Here is a 21,030-nt window from a genome sequence, read left to right on the forward strand (position 1 = left end):
GCATAGCTCAACACAATAAAGGCCATATATAAAAAACCCAATGCAAACATCATACTCAATGAGGAAAACAGAACTTTCCCCTAAGGTCAGGAACAAGACAAAGATGTCTACTCTCACCACTTTTATTCAACATAGTACTGGAAGTCCTAACCACAGTGATCAGACAACAAAAATAAATGAAAGGCATCCAAACTGGTGAGGAAGGAGTAAAACTCTCACTATTTGCAGATGACATGATACTATATATAGAAAACCCTAAAGATTCCACCAAAAAAACTGAACTGATAAATGAATTCAGTAAAGTCACAGGATACAAAACCGGTACATAAATCTGTTGCATTTCTATACCCTAATAATGAGGCAGCAGAGAGAGAAAACAATCTCATTTACAATTGCACCAAAATAATAAAATTCCTAGGAATAAACCTAACCAAAAAGGTGAAATGCCTGTACTCTGAAAACTATAAAATGCTGATGAAAGAAATTGAAGATGACACAAAGAAATGGAAAGACATTCCATGCTCATGGATTGGAAGAACAAATATTATTAACATATCTAAACTACCCAAAACAATCTACACATTTAATGCATCCTTATCAAAATACCAATAGAATTTTTCACAGAACTAGAATGGACAATCCTAAAATTCATATGGAACCACAAAAGACTCTAAGTAGCCCAAGCAGTTTTGAAAAAGAAAAACAAAGTTGGAGGTATCACAATTCCAGACTTCAAGTTATATTACAAAGCTGTAGTGATCAAAACAGTATGGTACTGGCACAAAAATAGACACATAGGTCAATGGAGCAGAACAGAAAACTCAGAAACAAACCTACGATTATATGGTCAATTAATCTTCAACAAAGCAGGAAATAATATCCAATGGGAAAAAGATAATCTCTTCAACAAATGTTGTTGGAAAAACTGGACAGCTACATGCAAAGAAAAAGAAACTGGAACACTTTCTTACACCATACAGAAAAATAAATCCAAAATGGATGAAAGACCTAAATGTGTGAGACGTGAAACCATAAAAATCCTAGAAAAGAGAATAGGCAGTAATGTCTGGGATATCGGCTGTAGCAACATTTTTCTAGATATGTGTCCTGAGGCAATGGAGATAAAAGCAAAAATAAACTATTGGGACTGCATCAAAATATAAAGCTTCTGCACAGCAAAGGAAACAATTAACAAAACTAAGAGACAACCTTAGATATTTTCCAGTGACAAAAGATATTTGCAAGTGACATATTGATAAAGGGTTAGATATCAAATAACCAAAAGATATTTGCAAGTGACATATTGATAAAGGGTTAGATATCAAATAACCAAAAGATATTTGCAAGTGACATATTGATAAAGGGTTAGAATGTAAAATGTATAAAGAACATACACGGTGGCACCTGGGTGGCTCAGTTAGTTAGGTGTCCAACTCTGGATTTCAGCTCAGGTCATGATCTCATGGTTTGTGCGATCAGGTCCTGTGTTGGGCTCTACACTGACAGCGAGGAGCCTGCTTGGGATTCTCTCTCTCCCTCTCTCTCTGCCCCTCTCCAGCTTTAATGCTCTCTCTCTCTCTCTCTCTCTCTTTCAAAATAAATAAACTTGAAAAGAAAGAACATATACAACTCAACACCACCAAAATCAAATAATCCAATTAAAAAATGGGCAGAAGACATGCACAGACATTTCTCCAAAGACATCCAGATGGCCAAAAGACACATGAAAAGATGCTCAACATCACTCATCACTGGGGAAATGCAAATAAAAACTACAGTGTGCTATCACCTCACACCTGTCAGAATGGCTAAAATCAAAAACACAAAAATCAACAGGTGCTGGTGAGGATGTGGAGAAAAAGGAACATTTATGTACTGCTGGTGGGAATGCAAACTGGTGCTGATGCAGAAAACAGTAAGGAGGTTGCTCAGAAAGTTAAAAATAGAACCACCTTACAATCCAGTAATTGCACTACTGGGTATTTGCCCCCCCACCCCAAACACAAAACACCAAGTAAAAGGAATACATGCACTCCTATGTTTATTGCAGCATTATTCACAGTAGCCAAAGTAAGGAAGCAGTCCAAGTGTCCATTGATAGATGAATGGATAAAGATGTGAGATATATATATATATATATATATATATATATATATATATATACACACACACACACAATGGAATATTATTCAGCCATAAAAAAGAATAAAATTTTGCCATTTGCAACAACGTGGATAGAGCTAGAGAGTATTATGCTAAGTCAAATATGTCAGCCAGAGAAAAACAAATATCATATGGCTTCACTAATATGTGGAATTTAAAAAACAAACAAAAATAAGCAAAGGAGAGCGAGAGCGAGAGTGAGAGCGAGAGAGAGAGAGAGAGGCCAAGAAACAGACTCTTAAGAGTAAGCTGATGGTTACCAGGAGGGCGGAGGGTAGGGGAGTGGGCAAAATACGTGATGGGGACTGAGGACTCCACTTGTGATGAGCACTGGGTAATGCATAGAACTGTTGAATCATTATCTGGTACACTTGCAACTAACATGACATTGTATGTTAACTATATCAGAATTTTAAAAAGTAATAAATAATAATCACATAAGAAACGTAGCTTTAGCTTCTAGTTGTGGATATATGACATGAAATTTAAATACACTTATAAGAATCTGAGCATATTTCACTCTTCTAACAATCACTAAAGATAGAACTCAAGAAAAGACTCTGTTTAAAAAGAATTAGCAGAATTTTACTCAAGGCACTGTGCAATTGATATCATTATTCAGAGTCTCCCTGGTTGCTCCTCTTTTTTTTTGTATATATTAGCAGCAAGTGTTGTTTAATATTTAACTCATTATATACATTTTATTATAGTCACTAGCACTGAAGACTAAAGATTGAATTTTAAAGTTTTGATTACCTAGTTAATTTGTTTATTCTTTGAAAATTAATCTCCTGGCACGGTGCCTTTCAAATAATAGCCCTGTAGTAGATGTCAGCTAATACGAATTTAACAAATTGGTTGTTGACTCTTGCTTTTATGAGCACACCTTTGGTAATGTCATTCTCTTGGAAAAGTTGATGAAACAAAATTTTAAGCTCACCTGTGTACGTAAAATTTAAAAAAGTATGACGGTGGTTAAGTAGTATCATAAATACAATATGTGAGTGCAGCCAATATTAAATAGTAGGATTCAAGCACTCTGCTACCAGGCCATCATTCACAAGCCGGCAAGAACATGTGCATTTCATTAAAGTCAATGGAGTGTACCCGTTCATCCTGGCATTATTCATAATCGAAACATTTCAATTGTAGTTAACGCACACAAAAAACTGATTTAAAAGTCAAATAAGGAAATTAGTTCTATGTTCCCCTGTTCCAATTCCACAGTGACATCAACTAGCCAACTTTAGCCTTAGGAGGTATGAAAAAAATATCTAATACAATGAATGGAAAACCTAAGGAATCATAGATCTGTTGAAACTAATGTTTTTGCAACCAATTCAACAACAACCTACTTAGTATTATAAAAGAACCCTCAAACTACTCTATTACAAAACCACCAACCTCATCCATAGACTAACTTCTAGATTTCCAAAATGGTGAATCACGATCTAGAGGATTTATGTAAGAAATACAGCCCATTTCTGGAAAAAAAATTGAATTGAACTGTGATTAATTGAAAAATATTTTCTATACAACACCCAGTGCTCATCCCAACAGGTGTCCTCCTCAATACCTCGGTGTTGTATGGAAACCAATTTGACAATAAATTTCATATTAAAAAAATATTTTCTGCAAACACATTATAAAGACCAGGGGAATTTTGTCCTATTTTAAATCTCTTAGATTTCTCAATCATAGTCAACATGATTAACAGCACACTGTAGACATTCTCTTCACCTTTATTTCTGTGATCCTCTTCTTTCTTGCTTTTTTAAGTTTTCACCATTTAAATATCTTCCTTTTTTCCATGAAAAAAAAAATTCTCCATCGATTCCCACTGTGTGTGTCACCAAGGACTCTGTCCTTCATCCCTTACTTTTTAGCCATTCTGATACCTTTCTTTCAAAGGGTTCCAGTCTCTTCAGTATGGGGAGACATGGTTTTTATTTTCCCAAGTTTATATGATCACCAGAGAGGGAGTTGTTTGTATGTCTATGCAGGCACTGTGCACCCTTGGGAGAGGGCCAGAGGATTGCTTATCTGAGAAGAGGAAAGGCTAATGATGGGGCACATGGCTACTGATGGGGGCACAGAGGCAGGGAGAGGATTCTGACTTTGATCCTGCACCCAGCTCATTCATCTGCTTGCCCAGAGCTGTGGTGACAGCTTCCAGCCACACCCTTGCCTCTCTTGAAGACTCTGTGTGAAAGGATACACACTAGCATATTTTGTCCATACTTCCTAACCGCTGGAAATAACTTTGAATCACAGACAGAGTCATGTAGGGGCTCTTACACCCTAACAGACTTGGATGGTCTTGAAAATTGATTGTCAGCAAAGCAGGTCAGCAAACCTCAAAAAAATACCTGACCAATTGGTAGAGATTTCTGTACAATGATTCTTGGTTTCATGTCTTCCTGTTCTCTACCCCCCTTCATAATTTACACAAACTCTTTCAAACTCTTTTTAGTGGAATTTCCTGCTTCTGGTTTCTCTCCGTTCAGTCCACATCACCTGCCTGAGAATAATCTATAAATTGTTGCTGTACATGAGGTCTGCTGTCCCTCACATGGTCTCATCCTAAATCCTAGACATTATTTCAAGGCTTTGCCTCAACCCAACCATCTGACTCCTGGCCTTCTTCCTACTTCTTCAGTATGTTCATGCACTGGGACCTCATGTCCTACAGGTGGGTTCTAACTCCAAACCTGCGTGGTAAGCAACCCCCTTCTGCTTCACACTTCCATGGAGCTCTTGTCTTGACAATTCTGTTCAATGAACACCAGTGAGTGACTCCAGTCATTCCAGGACATGTGCTATCAGTCATGACTTATAAATAAATATGAACTACTCTTCAGGGACTCTAAGACAAAATATTAATTAATATCCCTTATTCTAGCTATAAGCGCCCTGTACGTATTTTGTGAGAAATGTGTTCTGAAAAGTAGGGCAGTCTTCGTCAACTTAACTCTTGACCATAGTGAATAAGACCCTTCGGTGGTCTTGCTTTCTCTCCTACCTCACCTTACGTCATCTCTCTCCTCTGCTCACTACCCCCTACGACCCTCATCTGGATCACACCAGCTTTTAACTGTTTAAGGCTTTCACCTGTGCTGCTTTGGCACCAACTGCTCCTCTCCATCTGTTATATGGCCCTCTCAGCCCAAGTCTCTGATTAGACGTCACCTGCTGAGGCAGGCAGCCCTAAAAGACATCATCCCTGTTACTCTCTTTCATAGTGTTCTGTAATATCCTGCAGAGCATCTAACAAAATCTAAATGATACCTTTGTCTGCTTGACTGACTCCTCTCATTTAGATAGTAAGCCCCTAGAGGTCAGTACCTGGTCTGTTTGCTCACCATGGCATAACCAGTGCCTAGCACCAGTATGGATCAATAAATATTAATCAAAGGAATAAAATATTATCAGAGCTTTCCTTAGCTCTAGGTGATGTTAGAGCATCACCTTAGTAAAGGTGAAGAGAATTTTACACATATATATTGCCTGTATATTTAAGATATTAAAAACTGTATTTAAATCAACGGATCCAACAAATGATATTATTAGGACAGTCTGATAATTTGCTCTCATCCTCTTGCTGCAGAGATGAGGCTACAAAATAGAAATAGCATGGTCTGGCTCCCTGGAATTGAAGTCATTGCTCAAGGACAGTGAATAATGCTATAAAATCACTTCTACTATAAAGATCATTATCTAAAGTCATTATCATACATAGGGCATTCAAACTTCACATTGAGCTTTCTTTCCTAGTACTTCAATCTTGACAATTCACGAAACACCCAAATTTACTTTCTGTTTCTCAGAAAGAGAGGATAAATCAAGGAGACACTTGAAAATTAACAAGTAATCACAAACTTATAAAAGTGCAGAGACAGCCCTGTGTTTCAGTCATTATAAACATGACTCTTTATCTGCCTGCAAACTGTCCTTATTATTCTTCTCAATTTAAAAAGCTGCTATCACCACTTTTGGAGTCATAGCCAGAATATCTTCCCAACTTCAGGGTAAATAAAGGTTTCTTAGGACACTAAAAAGCATTAACCATAGACGAAAAAAGTTTATTTTTCTTTGCCAAATTTTAAAATTTAAGTTCACAAGAGGTAATTTATGTTTTTAGAAAAATTTTTTTAATGTTTATTTTTGAGAAAGAGAGAAAGACAGAGCATCAGTGGGGAAGGGGCAGGGATAGGGAGAAACAGAATCGGAAGCAGGCTCCAGGCTCTGAGCTGTCAGCACAGAGCCCGACGTGGGGCTTGAACTCACGAACTGTGAGATCATGACCTGAGCTGAAGTTGGACGCTTAACTGACTGAGCCACCCAGGTGCCCCAATTTATGTTTTTTAAAGATTTTATTTTTATAAGTAATGTTTACATCCAATGTGGGGCTGGAACTTACAACCCTGAGATCAAGAGTCGCATGCTGTACCGACTCAGCCAGCCAGGTTCCCCAAAAGGCACTTTAAATAAAATAAACAGGTAAACCACAAACTGGGAAACTATTTACAATACATGTATCTAACAAAGGACGTATATCCAGAATATATGAAGAACTGCCATCAACAACAGACAAGTGATTGGGCAAAAATGAGAAAAAAACTTGAACAGACAGATCACCAAAGAAGATACAAAGGTTCAAAGTACATAAAAAGATGATCAGCATAGGGGCACCTGGGTGGCTCAGTCGGTTGAGCGTCCGACTTCGGCTCAGGTCATGATCTCACAGCTCGTATTTTCGAGCCCCGCGTCGGGCTCTGTGCTGCCAGCTCAGAGCCTGGAGCCTGCTTTGGATTTTGTGTCTCCCTGTCTCTCTGCTCCTCCCCCATTCATGCTCTGTCTCTGTCTCTCAAAAATAAATAAAAGTTAAAAAAATTAAAAAAAAAGATGATCAACATCATTAGCCATCAATGGTATGTAAATTAAAGTCACTAGAGATACCATTTCATACTGGCTATTGGTGACGATAAAGAGCAGCTGGAACTTTCAACATTGCTGGTGAGGTGTTATTTACTTACAAAGTTAAACATTTACCTTATGATCTAGCAATTCTACTCCTTGGTCTTTATCCAACCGGAATGAAAACAGACATTTGCCAACAGATTTGTAGTAGAACTTCCAAAGCAATCTTATTCATAATTATCCCAAACTAGAAGCAACTCAACTGTCAAACAGAGGATGATAAATAAATAATTTGTAGTTCAGTCATCCAATGGAATGTTACTCAATAATAAAAAAAGGAATGAAGTACTGGGGCGCCTAGGTGGCTCAGGCGGTTAAGCGTCCAACTTCGGCTCAGGTCATGATCTCGCAGTTTCTGAGTTCGAGCCCCGCGTTGGGCTCTGTGCTGACAGCTCAGAGACTGGAGCCTGCCTCAGATTCTGTGTGTCCCCCTCTCTCTACCCCTCCCATTCTCATGCTCTGTCTCTCTCTGCCTCTCAATAATAAACATTGAGAATTTTTAAAAAAAGGAATGAAGTACCGATACATGTTAACGATCTCAGAAATGTTAGGGTAAGTGAAGGGAGCATTTACAAAGTGTATGTTTTGTCCGATTCCTTTCAGATGTGTCTAAGAATGGGCCCAACTAACCTACGGTGATAGAAATAAGAAAGTAGTTGCTTGGAGAGTACACAGGAGATGAGAGGGTGAGAGGGAGATGGTGGGGTCTTGGATTGGAATTGACTCGAGAGGGCCATGAGGCAAATCTTTAGGGTATGCGATTTAATATCTTATTCTGACCATTATACAGGGTGTAAACAATTGTCAAACTCATTGGATTGAAATTTTAAGATTTGTTCATTTTATTGTATAGAAAGTGTACCTCAATTCAAAAAATTGATGGACTCTATTATTAAGCAAATCTCTAATGTTAAGTCATTCAGAATATTTCTCTACTTTCTAGCCATGAGAAGTATTTTAAAAATTCTTGTTCTACTGAATTTAATATACTTGGTTTACAAGGTATGATGGAAACATTAATTTATCCCATTTCATTACATTAAGCCTCTATTTCTTATGACGTTCAAAACATAAAGATAAAAAACATTGCTCAAAGGGAAAGAAAACGCTGAAAAGCAACTACAAAAAACCCCTGCTCTGAATCAGGTTCAAAGATGAATGTCATTGCTTCAGTACACCAGCAAGTGGAGTAGTTACACTTTGGGAAGAATTTCATCTTCCTAACCACTGAATTATTCTACAGGGCACTTTAACCAGACCAAAAATTGACTTTTGGGTGTAGCCACAATGGAAATGACGGATCATTTTAATGCAAGAGAAAAAGATTGGAAACCTTGACCCTCTAGATTACTTTGCACCTCAATGAGAAGGGGAAAAAAAAACACTTGCAGATCAGCTTATTAAAATACTATGTTCGTGTAATTCAGGTACCAGGAAAATATTTAAAAGAACGACTAAATTAACTGTGGGATGCCACTTTTTCTTTGTTAATTATTTCCATACAAGAACAATAACGTACATCCTTTCTCCTACCAAAAAAAAAAAAGACCCCAACAACTCCACCGTTTATTTTTAGAGATGTGGGAATAACAGTGTCAGTTTGTGCAGAATTTGCAAGCTCTTTGAATACTAGAGTCTGTCTGAGAGTGGGTAAGGCTGGCATAGACACTTTTTTTTTTTTAATCCTGAAGCATAAGGGCTTTTCAGTTGAGATGGTTAGACCATGAATCTGAAGGTTTACGCTGCATTTTTAAAAATATCACCATGTTCATCAATTCTTATAAGATTTGTAAGGCTTAATTCTCACATAAGCTCAGGAAAGCTGTAGAAAACTCCGTAACTATCCCTTCCGACCAGCTTCCGTAATCCTAGGTTTACAGACAGGAATGTTCTGGCTGACGATGGGAAGCGTGTCCCTGGGTGTGCACAAAGGCAGGGCCTCCAGCTAGGGGCACTCACAATGTGGGTAACTATCCCCTTCACGCTCTAACCTTAATAATAATCCAACCTGGATTCTAGCACCATACTACCTCTTCTCAGTTCTCCTCATTCCCCAGCGAAGCTAAGTGCAGAGGAACCAGCACTGTGTGCTCCAGAAAATGCCCCGAGCCATGCCCAGTGTGGGGCTGGAGTCCTCACTAGGACAGAAGCCACATCTCTGCAATCTGGAGTGCTCACGAATAGGAGATGTGCTTCCTCTCCTTGGCGCTGAGTGAGCACAAGGACACAGAGAACACATAAACAATAGTCCCTTCTGGGAACTGTGTCTAGGAGAAAGCATCCACAAAATGCAAAAATCGAGGCGTGAGCACGGCTGTTGTGGATTGACTCTCTTCAGGGGTGCCTCAGTGATGACCAGGCACTACTAGGACCAGGACTACTCTTCCTTTAAAATCACACACCACAGCAGCTTTTCCACAAAGGTGGCCCCTCTGCTCTGGGAGAGAGTATGCTATCAATATGTTAAAAGGTATTACCCTCAAATGTGTGTATCTTTTTGCTCAGACATAAACCCTGCCTGAAGATTTTCTTCATGAAAATCCAAGGAACATTTCTCAGTTCAATGACCCTAAGCGATGATTTTGAATTACTTCCACTCATGAAAGAGAAGGAATGCATTTTTCTCCCCAGGATCTATAAATGGAGGCTGAAGGAAGTGTAGGATCCAGAGTAAGAAGATTCAAGTTTTAGACTCTGCCCTGAACATTCTATCAAGGTCCCCACGTCTGTGATGGTGCAATCTGGACTGTATTCTCGCTTGCAGGCATTCACGGGATTGTCTCACAGTGAACATCATTGCACTATGCAGCAAAGGATTTTTAAAGAACAATGAGAAAAATATGTAAATGAAATGCTGCTGCACATGCACTCCTAAGTTTGAGTTTGCCATGAAACTGACAGGAGTCTTGTGTTCTTCCAACTCGGGGGCAAATAAGCCAAACAATGTCTTCCAAGGTTTACTATACTCAGAGATACATAAAGGGTAGAGATGAGCGGTAAAGAGGAAAATACACACAGAACCTAGTAACGGAAGAGATATTGACTACAAAACGAAACAGAAGGTTTACGTGGGGTTAAAGAAATGAAATGGAGAGATAATGTCTGTGTCTGTTTTTAATGAGGGTTGAGTTGCTTCTTCTAGCAGATCTAGAATGAAGACTGCAGACAAACCAGGCAGGAATGAAATGGTTGCTGTAGAGGCCCCCAGGCAATTAAAGCACATTCAGGAAAGGGCTGATGTATGTTTGTGGTATGGTGGGAGAATACCCAGTCTGACACTGAGTCAGCAGAAGCATTGCCTGGTGCTCCCTTCTCTGGGGAAGGCAGAGACGGGCTGCACTTTAGCATGGCTCCTGACACGTAGGGAAGCACGTGTGGGGAGTGAGGATGTAGTATGTTCTGTAATAATCTACATGTCCATAGGTTACCACAGCTGCCTGAAAGGAGTGTTCAGGAAGCAAGATACTTAGAGGTGATTTTCCGTTGGCATTCACAGAAGAGTGGACGCTGAGAACCAAGCCCGAGAAAAGAGAAGAAAAAGCTCTGGGGTTTCCCAGTCCCTAACGAGTCTTTGCAGTTGTACATTCACAGAAAGCTGGAGTTTTGTCTGAATTTGACAGGATTTTCCTTATGTTTCAAATGTTATCCATGGAAAATGCTTGTACTCGTTATCTTTAAAGATCTTGGATAGTAGTACCTTGAATTTAGTATATCCTTAATGAATAATTACCAAGTGAATGAATCAACCATGTTCCCAAATGAGGAATGTGTCTTACATTAATTAAAATAGGAGTCAATAATGTGCACAATACAGCCTATATTTTCTTTATTACTGCCATTTGGCAAATTGAGGACACGCTCTAGCAATTCAAATCTCCCTCTGAGGTAAGTTTAGTAGCTATCATGATAGATTTTGGCAGCTCTCTCCTGGGGTCCCCAAGGCTCACTAAACATTTTAGGAGGACGCCGGACATTATCCTAGTGGCCGGTGAGATAACCCACTTCCAAGTGTGGGAGAGGAAGCGTGGCCCTGCCCGTTGGAACCAGTGAGTTCTGTACTGAGGTCTCAAATGAGTGCTGATGGCGTGAGGGACCGAGGGCATGCAGTCTGGCTCCTTTTTACTTGGGTCAAACTCCAGGTTTTTTATTCCAGAGTTGTGGAAAAGGTTTTCACTGCCTTATATGCTAGGGAAGAAATAAATCTCAAGGGGAAAGGGAGGCTGGGCAGAGGCTGGGGGAGACTGAGAGCCAAGGGTGGGAGGTGAGAAGGGAGGGGGAGCAGGCAGGGGCTGGGGGATCTCTGAGCAGTAGCCCCATGGTGGGAGCTTAGCGGAAAGGGGAGCATTGGACCTTGGGCAAGTTAGGCAACTCACTAGTTACCTGATAATGACGAGAGCCTTAGGATCACAGGCTGCTGACTTTGAACAGAAAAGGCAGCACCGTGCTAACTCAGTGTTGAGGCTGGAGTACGGGTCTTGGAGAAGCAGGCCTGCAAGCTTCTGGGATCTGCACTGACCAACATTTTCAGTGGTTCCCTCAATAGCATAGTACCTACCTGGACCCTCCCCAACTCCAGCCCACCAAGTCATCCATTCTGGCTGGTCGGGAGCTCATAGGCATGACTATGTGTGCCTGTTTTCAGAATGAGCTTTTATTTTATTTATTTTATTTTATTTTATTTTTTATTTTTTTTTCAACATTTATTTATTTTTGGGACAGAGAGAGACAGAGCATGAACGGGGGAGGGGCAGAGAGAGAGGGAGACACAGAATCGGAAACAGGCTCCAGGCTCTGAGCCATCAGCCCAGAGCCCGACGCGGGGCTCGAACTCACGGACCGCGAGATCGTGACCTGGCTGAAGTCGGACGCTTAACCGACTGCGCCACCCAGGCGCCCCTAGAATGAGCTTTTAATTCCTCCTAAACATTTTTTTAAAGTTTTTTAAATGTTTATTTATTATTGAGAGACACAGAGAGACAGAGCATGAGTGTGGGAGGGGCAGAGACAGGAGACAGAACCCGAGGCAAGCTCCAGGTTCTGAGCTGTCAGCACAGAGCCCGACGCGGGGCTGAAACTCACAAACTGCCAGAGCATGACCTGAGCCGAAGTTGGACACTTACCCGGCTGAGCCACCCAGGCGCCCCCTAACAACATTTTTATATGCCCCCTTCTTGTCTTCATTTTCTGTGGGAAACTTTCCTTCTCTTTCCCAGGAGACAAGCTCCTATTCAGATGATAGCCATCTAGCCGCTCCCATTGATAGAGCGCCTTTATGTGCATAGGCTGTACAAACCTTATGCTTAATAATCTCAGTAGCCCATAAAAGCTACATATTGTTACCCCCACGATATAGACAAGTGCTAAGCAAGGTCACTCAGTGTGTGTTCTGGCCACTATGTCAGGCTGCTTCTCGATGTAGAGTGCTTTACAGTTTAGAACGTGCTTTCGCATACTTTATGTAGTTCTCCAGCCTGGCAATTAAGTGTTCTTTTGCCTCCGTTTTACAGAAGGTAACACTGAAATGTAGACAGGTCATGTGACCTGCCCACATTACGTCTTTCACAGCAGCTGAGCTGGGATGCAAACTTGTGTCCTATTCTATATCCCATGCTTATCTAATGGCAGAGCAAAAAACATGGAGGCTCCCAGATATAAACTTCCTCCATTTTCTTTATATCCACCTTGGAATTTACCCTTTTTTTTCTTTTTACTTCCTCTATCTCAGGGAGAAGCTGGTTCTATCTATTCTATGTTCTTAAAGGCTCTCTCGGTTGTTCACGAGTGGCTTTATCCTGTTCCATTTCTTCACCTTTCAAGTCTTTCTCTAAGCTCCAACTGCTGTTTCTAATCACCCAGTAAGGGCACATTTTCCTTAGCAATGTCCCTGTGTATCTCATACACTGCTCCCCACCCCTCAGCAATCTGCAACTAATTACGTCTGCTCTGTTTTTCTGCGCACTCCATGTGCTTCCCTATCTCCATACTTCTGCTCACATGGATTTGAAATGTTGTCCTTTTCTCTACTTGCAGAAATTCTATTCCTTCTTTAAGAATAAGCTCAAGGGGCGCCTGGGTGGCTCAGTCGGTTAAGCGTCCGACTTCAGCTCAGGTCACGATCTCACGGTCCGTGAGTTCAAGCCCCACGTCAGGCTCTGTGCTGACTGCTCAGAGCCTGGAGCCTGTTTCAGATTCTGTGTCTCCCTCTCTCTCTGCCCCTCCCCCGTTCATGCTGTGTCTCTCTCTGTCTCAAAAATAAATAAACGTTAAAAAAAAAAAAAAAAAAAAGAATAAGCTCAAAAAGGGGCATCTGGGTGGCTCAGTCGGTTAAGCGTCCGAGTTTGGCTCAGGTCATGATCTCACGGTCCGTGAGTTCAAGCCCCACGTCAGGCTCTGTGCTGACTGCTCAGAGCCTGGAGTCTGTTTCAGATTCTGTGTCTTCCTCTCTCTCTGACCCTCCCCCATTCATGCTCTGTCTCTGTCTCAAAAATAAATAAACGTTGAAAAAAAAAAAAAAAAGAATAAGCTCAAATGTTGTACCTGCTATGACTATTTCCCCAGTTACTGCAGTCAGATTTAATGGTAAATTCTCTGTGTTCCCAAAGCACTTTGCTCACAAGGAAAACACATCCCTTACCACATGAGAAACTTGTTTGTCTCCACCTCTGTTTCAACTTGTGGGTGTCAGCACAATAGAGACAAGTAGAGAACTTTATTTACCTCTACACACCTGGAAGCAATAAGCATGGCCCTTGACTGTTGAATGGATGAATGCATGGATGTACAAATGGATGGATGAACAGTGATTCAGTTACTACTCCAATTTTTCAACATGTCCCAAGGAGGGCATGATCTGATTTCAGGGTTTTTTCCCCTCATTTTAAATCTCCACTATTATCCTGGGAATTTGTCTTGTCTGCTTTGTGAAAATATTGTTTTAAATAAAAAAAATGACTTGCTGTATGAAATCATGGAAAAGGAGAGGGACTGATATATCATTTTTCTTGTAACAGTAAATATATTACTGTCATCCAGGTGATCAATGTTACAGACAAACATCCAAAAAACTTAAAATTTATTTTTAAGTTTAAAAAATAAGATAATAGGAATTGATCTTCTTATATTAATAAATTCTATGTTCACATATAACATAATAGCAAACTTCATTAGATTGGAATAATGAGTTTGGGGAGGTAGGGAGGAAAAGGGAGAACCTACGCTGAATTATGGAAGTCAGAATTTATTGTAAGCAATGCGGTTTTATTACTTTCAATACTATAACCTGCCCATAAAGTCTAAGGAGGCATCTACTTAATGACATGGATGCTTACATTATAGCTGAATCTTTTTGCCTAAAGACCGTTGTATATGCAAAAGTCATGAAAACAATTGTTCTCTTTAAATAAGTTACAGGTGTTCCCTCTATTTCTCTTATATTAGCAATAGCTGAATTAATGAGGTTTTGCTGTATTCATAGTGGAAGGCCCTTCTGGGGAATACAGTCCAATGTCCCAGGAAAGTGTTAAATGCTTTAAAAATAAAAACAGGAAAATGCTAACTTGCTCAAATGAGATGAACATTAATTATTCATTAAGCTAGATATAACTGAAATCTATCTTCAAAATCTTTGGTTTCCTTTGTGAATTCCCCAAGGACAAGGATCACGGTTTACTCACTTCTCTACCCCACCTTCCAAGACTATACACCCCAACAATGGCACCTAGACTTTGCTTTCTGGTGACAGTTATCACTGTAAGAACAGGTGTTTAAAAGAGACATGATAAGGTTTTCAGATATTCTTGTCATTGCTCTGCTCATCTATAGTTACCCGAGATTCAAATATAAGGAAAGTTTACTCACTGATTCTGGGTATAGGTTGCAGGTAATTTACTGGCTCCCATCCTGGAAAAGAGAAAGGCAATTCATTCTGAGCTGTCACCACAGAGCCAGATGCAGGGCTTAAACCCACAAGCCGTGAGATCATGACCTGTGTGCCGAAGTCAGATGCTCAATCAACTGAGCCACCCAGGCACACTGTATATTTAAAAACTTTCTACATAAAGATGCCTCAATGCCTCTAGTATTTTATTTCTAGCAAAGAAAATCATGGAGTGTGGGGAGGAAGGGTCATGAAATACAATATGTCACTCTTGTGTTTCTGGGCTACTGAAGAGGTGACAGGCTTAGTGTCACTTATCAGGAAACTGGGCATTGCCTTCAAACTTTGCACAGAGAAGACTGAGTCTTGTGCCTGTTTCCTCCACATCAGAGAAATAGAACTGGGGACTGGTGGGGTAGTTGGAGGAGGAATATGTTCACTGGAGAGAAGAAAATTTCCCTGCATTCTTTGTGTCCTTGGATTCTTTGTTTCAGTGTGTTAACCACCAATCATATTTCCTGCTTAGAATCTTTGTATACATCTTTGTTTATACACAAAGATTATATTTTCTGCTTAGATTCTTTGACTACTTGGGACAGATCTCTCTGAATAAAATTGGTATTCGGAATAGATATGCCATGTACATCTCCTGGCGTGGAGTATCTGTGGCTCACTGTTGGATACCTTGATCTGTGAAGCTTGGAAGAGTAAACGAACTAAAATCTAGGATGAAAGAAAAAAGGCTCTTTGAGGGAAGTGATCCCATGGATATTAAATCATCCAGAACTAATGTTCGTTTATTCTGTAGTAAAGAGCTCTAAGAAAGAAATCTTCGAGCTTTCCCTGAGCCAATGATTTTTCATCCTGATAATCAAGAAGGACCTCTTTCTACCAGATGGAGTTGCTAAATGTAACATAGCAAATTCCTTCTGGCTTAGTCATCTATAGGGAGAGGAGAGCCTCAACTCATTCGGGGAACAATTTCAGGGAACTGCAAGATGGTAATAATATGACTATTTAGATTTCTGCTTTCTAGATTATAGTTATAATTCTTCCCTTAAATAATGCATTATAAATATATAATATACAATACATATTATATACTGTATACTATAACACATATGGTATGTAATATATAATTTTAATATATTATAACCTACTACATACTAAACTATGTTTACACATTAGATAATGTATTGCATGCTAAACTGTATGTGAATACATATCCTATTTTAAATACTTGTATATGTAATGTTTTGTTCTCTGTATGCTGTAAAATATCCCTTTCAAAGTATGTTGTCAAAAACTTGAACAAGTACTTAAGAATGGTGAAGCTAAGCAATGATAGGGATAACTCTGCTATCCTGTGCCATTTACATAACCTGCTATCAGTGTAACTCACTTATAATATTCTTTTTCGAACCCTAATTGTGACAAAGGTCCTATTGGCTTTTGCCTTTTTAATCAATTTTTTCACTGAATTTTATTTATGCTAAAATGTACAGTTTATGCTTATGTCAATTAAATGCTATTCTCCCCTCTAGGATGATTTAAAAGATGTGTCTAAGGGCATTCTGAATTGTATTGTCATGAGTGTCCTGGTGTAACGTATCAACTCCACTTGATTTAGTGATTTCTGCATTTTGGATGAAGGCATTTGTAAGTCATCTGCACAGCTCATCAATAAGTTAGAGGTCCTACAGTACAACTGATCCCCACGGGTTGGAACTTGATACGTAATCCACTGCTTCAACCCACTCTGATGTAATTGCAACTCTATATTTACTTGTTCACCCATGTAACAGTAGCATGATTAAGATCACACCCTTGCGGCTTGGTGATAAGAACAGTGTTTAGGCGAGAACCCCAAATCTTCCTCCATAGAAAACTGATTTTATTCAGCACAGTTTCATTGTTTATGTAATCTGTCACACAACCATGGGAGGAAATTAAATTGATGTGGAAAAATGGCTATTCAAAAAGTCAAATGTGGCTGCTCTTTTACCTCTTATGATACTATGGTAAGTTGCTTATTGATTGCATGAGGCATTGGCGTCATCAGGTATTGCTTTTAAGCACTCTGGCTTATTTTATTTTATTTTTTTTTAATTTTTTAAACGTTTTTATTTATTTTTGAGACAGAGAGAGACAGAGCATGAACGGGGGAGGGTCAGAGAGAGAGGGAGACACAGAATCTGAAACAGGCTCCAGGCTCTGAGCTGTCCGCACAGAACCCGACGCGGGGCTCGAACTCACGGACCGCGAGATCATGACCCGAGCCGAAGTCGGACGCTTAACCGACCGAGCCACCCAGGCGCCCCTAAGCTCTCTGGCTTATAATGATCAAATGGTTTCCTTGAAAAATGTGAACACGACGGACTCTTTTCCCCATCTCCATGATGAATCAAATATATAAGGCTGTGCAAGGTCATCTGCCAATTTCTCTTACCCTTTTTTTATTAATTGTGGTAAGAGACAGCACGAGATCTATCAACACATTTTAAAATGTACAGTACAGGGGCGCCTGGGTGGCGCAGTCGGTTAAGCGTCCGACTTCAGCCAGGTCACGATCTCGCAGTCCGTGAGTTCGAGCCCCGCGTCAGGCTCTGGGCTGATGGCTCAGAGCCTGGAGCCTGTTTCCGATTCTGTGTCTCCCTCTCTCTCTGCCCCTCCCCCGTTCATGCTCTGTCTCTCTCTGTCCCCCAAAAAATAAATAAACGTTGAAAAAAAAATTAAAAAAAAAAATAAAATGTACAGTACAGCATTGTTTACTCTAAAGCACAATGTAGTAAAGCCGATCTCTAGAACTTTCTTGTTCATCCTGCATGATGGAAACTCTATACCCATCGAGCACCAACTCCCAATTCCCCTCTCCCCAGCTCCAGGAAACTACCATCCTCCAACTTCCTAAGGGTCTCAGGAAACCTGACATCAGGGCATAATAATGAAGTCCCGTCAGGGATTGGATACTCCTCGCTGGTCCTGTTTGGCTCTCCACACATCACAGACTGAAGTATATGAGTTAGCTAAGCGCATGTCTTGTACGTGTTATAGTAAATTTGCTGAACACAGGGAGGATCCAGTCCTACTCCTCTTTATACCTTTCCTGAATCTAGTTTTGTGCCCTGTATAAATATCCATTGAATTAAATTAAATTTAAAAATGTCTTTTCCCGGTAAAAATCTCTTTTCTGATAAAAAGAACGGAAAGTAAATGCCATTTATTTTTCAGTTAATGGATTATCTCATTAAGAAAAGCCCCCTCCCTCACGACTTAGTAAGACTAATGGTGTGTATGGCTCTTAAAGGCTTTGACTGTATCTTCTAAATCATTGCTATTCCTATGTTTTTTTTTTTTTTTTTTTAATGTAACCTACGATGTTGGGTTCAGTCCACACAGTCAACATAGACTAATTTCCTCACTACATGACCATATTTTAAATAACTATGAATATTCATTTCTGTGCAAATGAATTAAATCTCAGCATTCAGGCTTGTTTCACATAACAGAAATTAACTGGGTTTTGACCAGATCCCCTAAAATTAATATGGTTAAACCTCACATCTGGTGTACATGTTCTTATACTGTGGTTGTAAGATTGATTTCAATATTAAAGGCTTAGTTTAGTGGTACAGACAATCTCATGAAACAGGATCTTTCCCTTCTCAACAGGACTGTCTTCTGAGTCATTTTGGTTTTGGTAGTAAAGCACGTTTTTTTCCACCTGTTGAAACTTGGCATAAGCACCATACTAAGTGAGTAGGTCTAGAGCTTTGATGGGAAATCAATTTAAAAAAAAAATAGCATTTCACTGATCCTTTTCCTCAGGGTTGGAGAGCTCCATGCATCATAAATAGCACACTGAGCCAGACAGAGCTCACATTCAAGTGAGAGAACACAAATAAGACCACAATGCACTTCTCTCAAAGTAATTCCTCTGGCCACAGTGAGAAACTAATCATGTTGTTTATCATCATCCTTACCTAGGAGAGCATACAGAGATAGGAAAAGGTTGGACAGTTTCCTAAGACCATGTGGCAATTTGTTGTTGAAACTGAAATAGGTTTACATTTCATGAATGAATGTTTTTTTCATCTTCCAGCTAAACTTTTCAGAAATGTGATTATCAATACCGTCAATTTTACATACTGGTATTCTGATTAAAAAAATGATCAAAGTGAAGTTTAGGTCCTTTGCTGTCTCATATTCTGTTGTTGGATTTAAAAGTTTATTCCAGAGGCACCTGGGTGGCTCAGTCAGCTAAGCGTCTGATTTCAGCTCAGGTCACGATCTCACAGCTTGTGAGTTTGAGCCCCCGCGTAGGGCTCTGTGCTGACAGCTCAGAGCCTGGAGCCTGCTTCAGATTCTGTGTCTCCCTCTCTCTCTCTGCTCCTCCCCTGCTCACTGTGTCTCTCTCTCCTTCAAAAACAAATAAATATTAAAATAAATATATAAAATAAATAAACAGTAAAAAATTTTTTTAAGTTTATTCCAATATTTTCTTTTGAAATATTAATTTGGTCTAACCTTCCTTTCTTTCCTATTTTCTTCTAAAGTTACTTGGATGCGCAATTATTAAATTAATAATAACCACAATAACATCCAGCATGTAATCCTTTTAAATTTTTTTCTGAATATTTTACGATTATATTTTCACATCTTAGTCTATAGCATTTTACTTTTAATAACTCCACATTATTGAATCTTTCCAAAGCATTTTTATAGAACTAGCCATTTTTTTAATGCACTGATATGTCATTGGATTACATAATTTATAACTGAATTGAATAATAATATGAACAAGTATAATTCCCACAGCAGGTTTGGGAACAAACACAACTGGCTCTTGGTCCACATATATCCCCACAGGTGGGGTCAAAAGTTTACAGGTAAGCTAGAGGGATAATAGGTGGCGCTCTTATGTTATGCTGGCTTTGAGAATCGATCAGTAGGTTACATCTAGGGAAGAGAAAGCATTGCTTCACTAGGCAAATCATTTAAGAAAGGGTTAGCTTTAAAAAAAACCCTTCTATTGTATTTTATACTTTGTGTATGCATTACTTTGGTATATATATATATATAGAGAGAGAGAGAGAGAGAGAGAGAGAAGGAGAAGGAGACAATAAGTTTAGGTATCTTGCCCAAGATTCTAAAACTAGAGATAGAACAAGGATGTGGCTCCAGAATTCTGCCTCCAAGTCCATCCTTCCAGTATTCTTTCCTTCTGTCCCATGAGCCCTAGGGTAGACAAGGCTGTAGGGGGTGGGGAGACTGCTACCAGTCAGGAAGGGGGCTTGAGATAGCTCACAAGTGGTCATCAAGAAAACACGGTAAAGAAGAGAGAAGACAGAAAGTGATAAGATAGTCTTAGGAATTGGCAACCGAGAACCCTGCCATTGTGGTTTCATTAAGTTCACCCAGGTATTTCTTGACTTTGGGCCTCACTGGTTCAAAACAAAAGAGGTTTCACAAACACATTTGGTCAACTGACACCACCAACTATTTTCAGTTTTTGCAACTCTGAAAGGACATCCTTCCTCTCTGGCAAACAATAATCAACACAGGAGAACCTCTGACCCAACAGTCCCATGGGGAGCTAGGGGAGCAAGCTTAGTAGAAATATATGATGACAAACAGCAATTACATTGAAGGCATTTGAGCCTCACCATCCACTTCCTTCTAATCCTTGGGTTTTACAGGTTCTATCTCCATCAAGTCCTTCTTTGAGTAAGACGATAAGCACCAGTTTTGAAGAACCTCCTGGCATCCCAAAAGGGATGATCTTATAGTAGCTGTTTTAAAATGCCTCTGAAAGGATTATTATGTTTTTCCATTAAGTATTAATGATTTCGGTTTATATTAAATGCCTTCCATGTTTCTTGCCTTGGCATTTTCCAAATTATTTTCTTCAAGAAGCAAATTAGAAAGGCATTAATATTTCTATGACTTTATACGGAATTCATAAAAAAGGTTAAGATCTCAAATGGGCATCCCTTCAATAAAATTATGTT

The 21,030-nt window shown here is 39.6% G+C and overlaps 1 protein-coding gene across 4 annotated transcripts in view; it reads right to left on the reverse strand.

Annotated features, from left to right (window-relative positions):
* Positions 1 to 21,030, reverse strand: part of CHST9 (carbohydrate sulfotransferase 9) — a 247,153-nt gene that overhangs the window by 95,313 nt on the left and 130,810 nt on the right. For 2 of the 4 annotated variants that reach the window (XM_045459558.1, XM_045459559.1), the window contains one exon: positions 15,001 to 15,042. The exons of the other annotated variants lie outside the window; for them this stretch is intronic. In XM_045459558.1, the coding sequence (XP_045315514.1) occupies positions 15,001 to 15,042 (42 nt within the window). The remainder of the gene's footprint in view (positions 1 to 15,000; positions 15,043 to 21,030) is intronic. 4 annotated transcript variants of the gene reach the window in all.

Source organism: Leopardus geoffroyi, chromosome D3 (genome assembly GCF_018350155.1).
Source record: "Leopardus geoffroyi isolate Oge1 chromosome D3, O.geoffroyi_Oge1_pat1.0, whole genome shotgun sequence".
In the NCBI taxonomy this organism is placed as follows: domain Eukaryota; kingdom Metazoa; phylum Chordata; class Mammalia; order Carnivora; family Felidae; genus Leopardus; species Leopardus geoffroyi.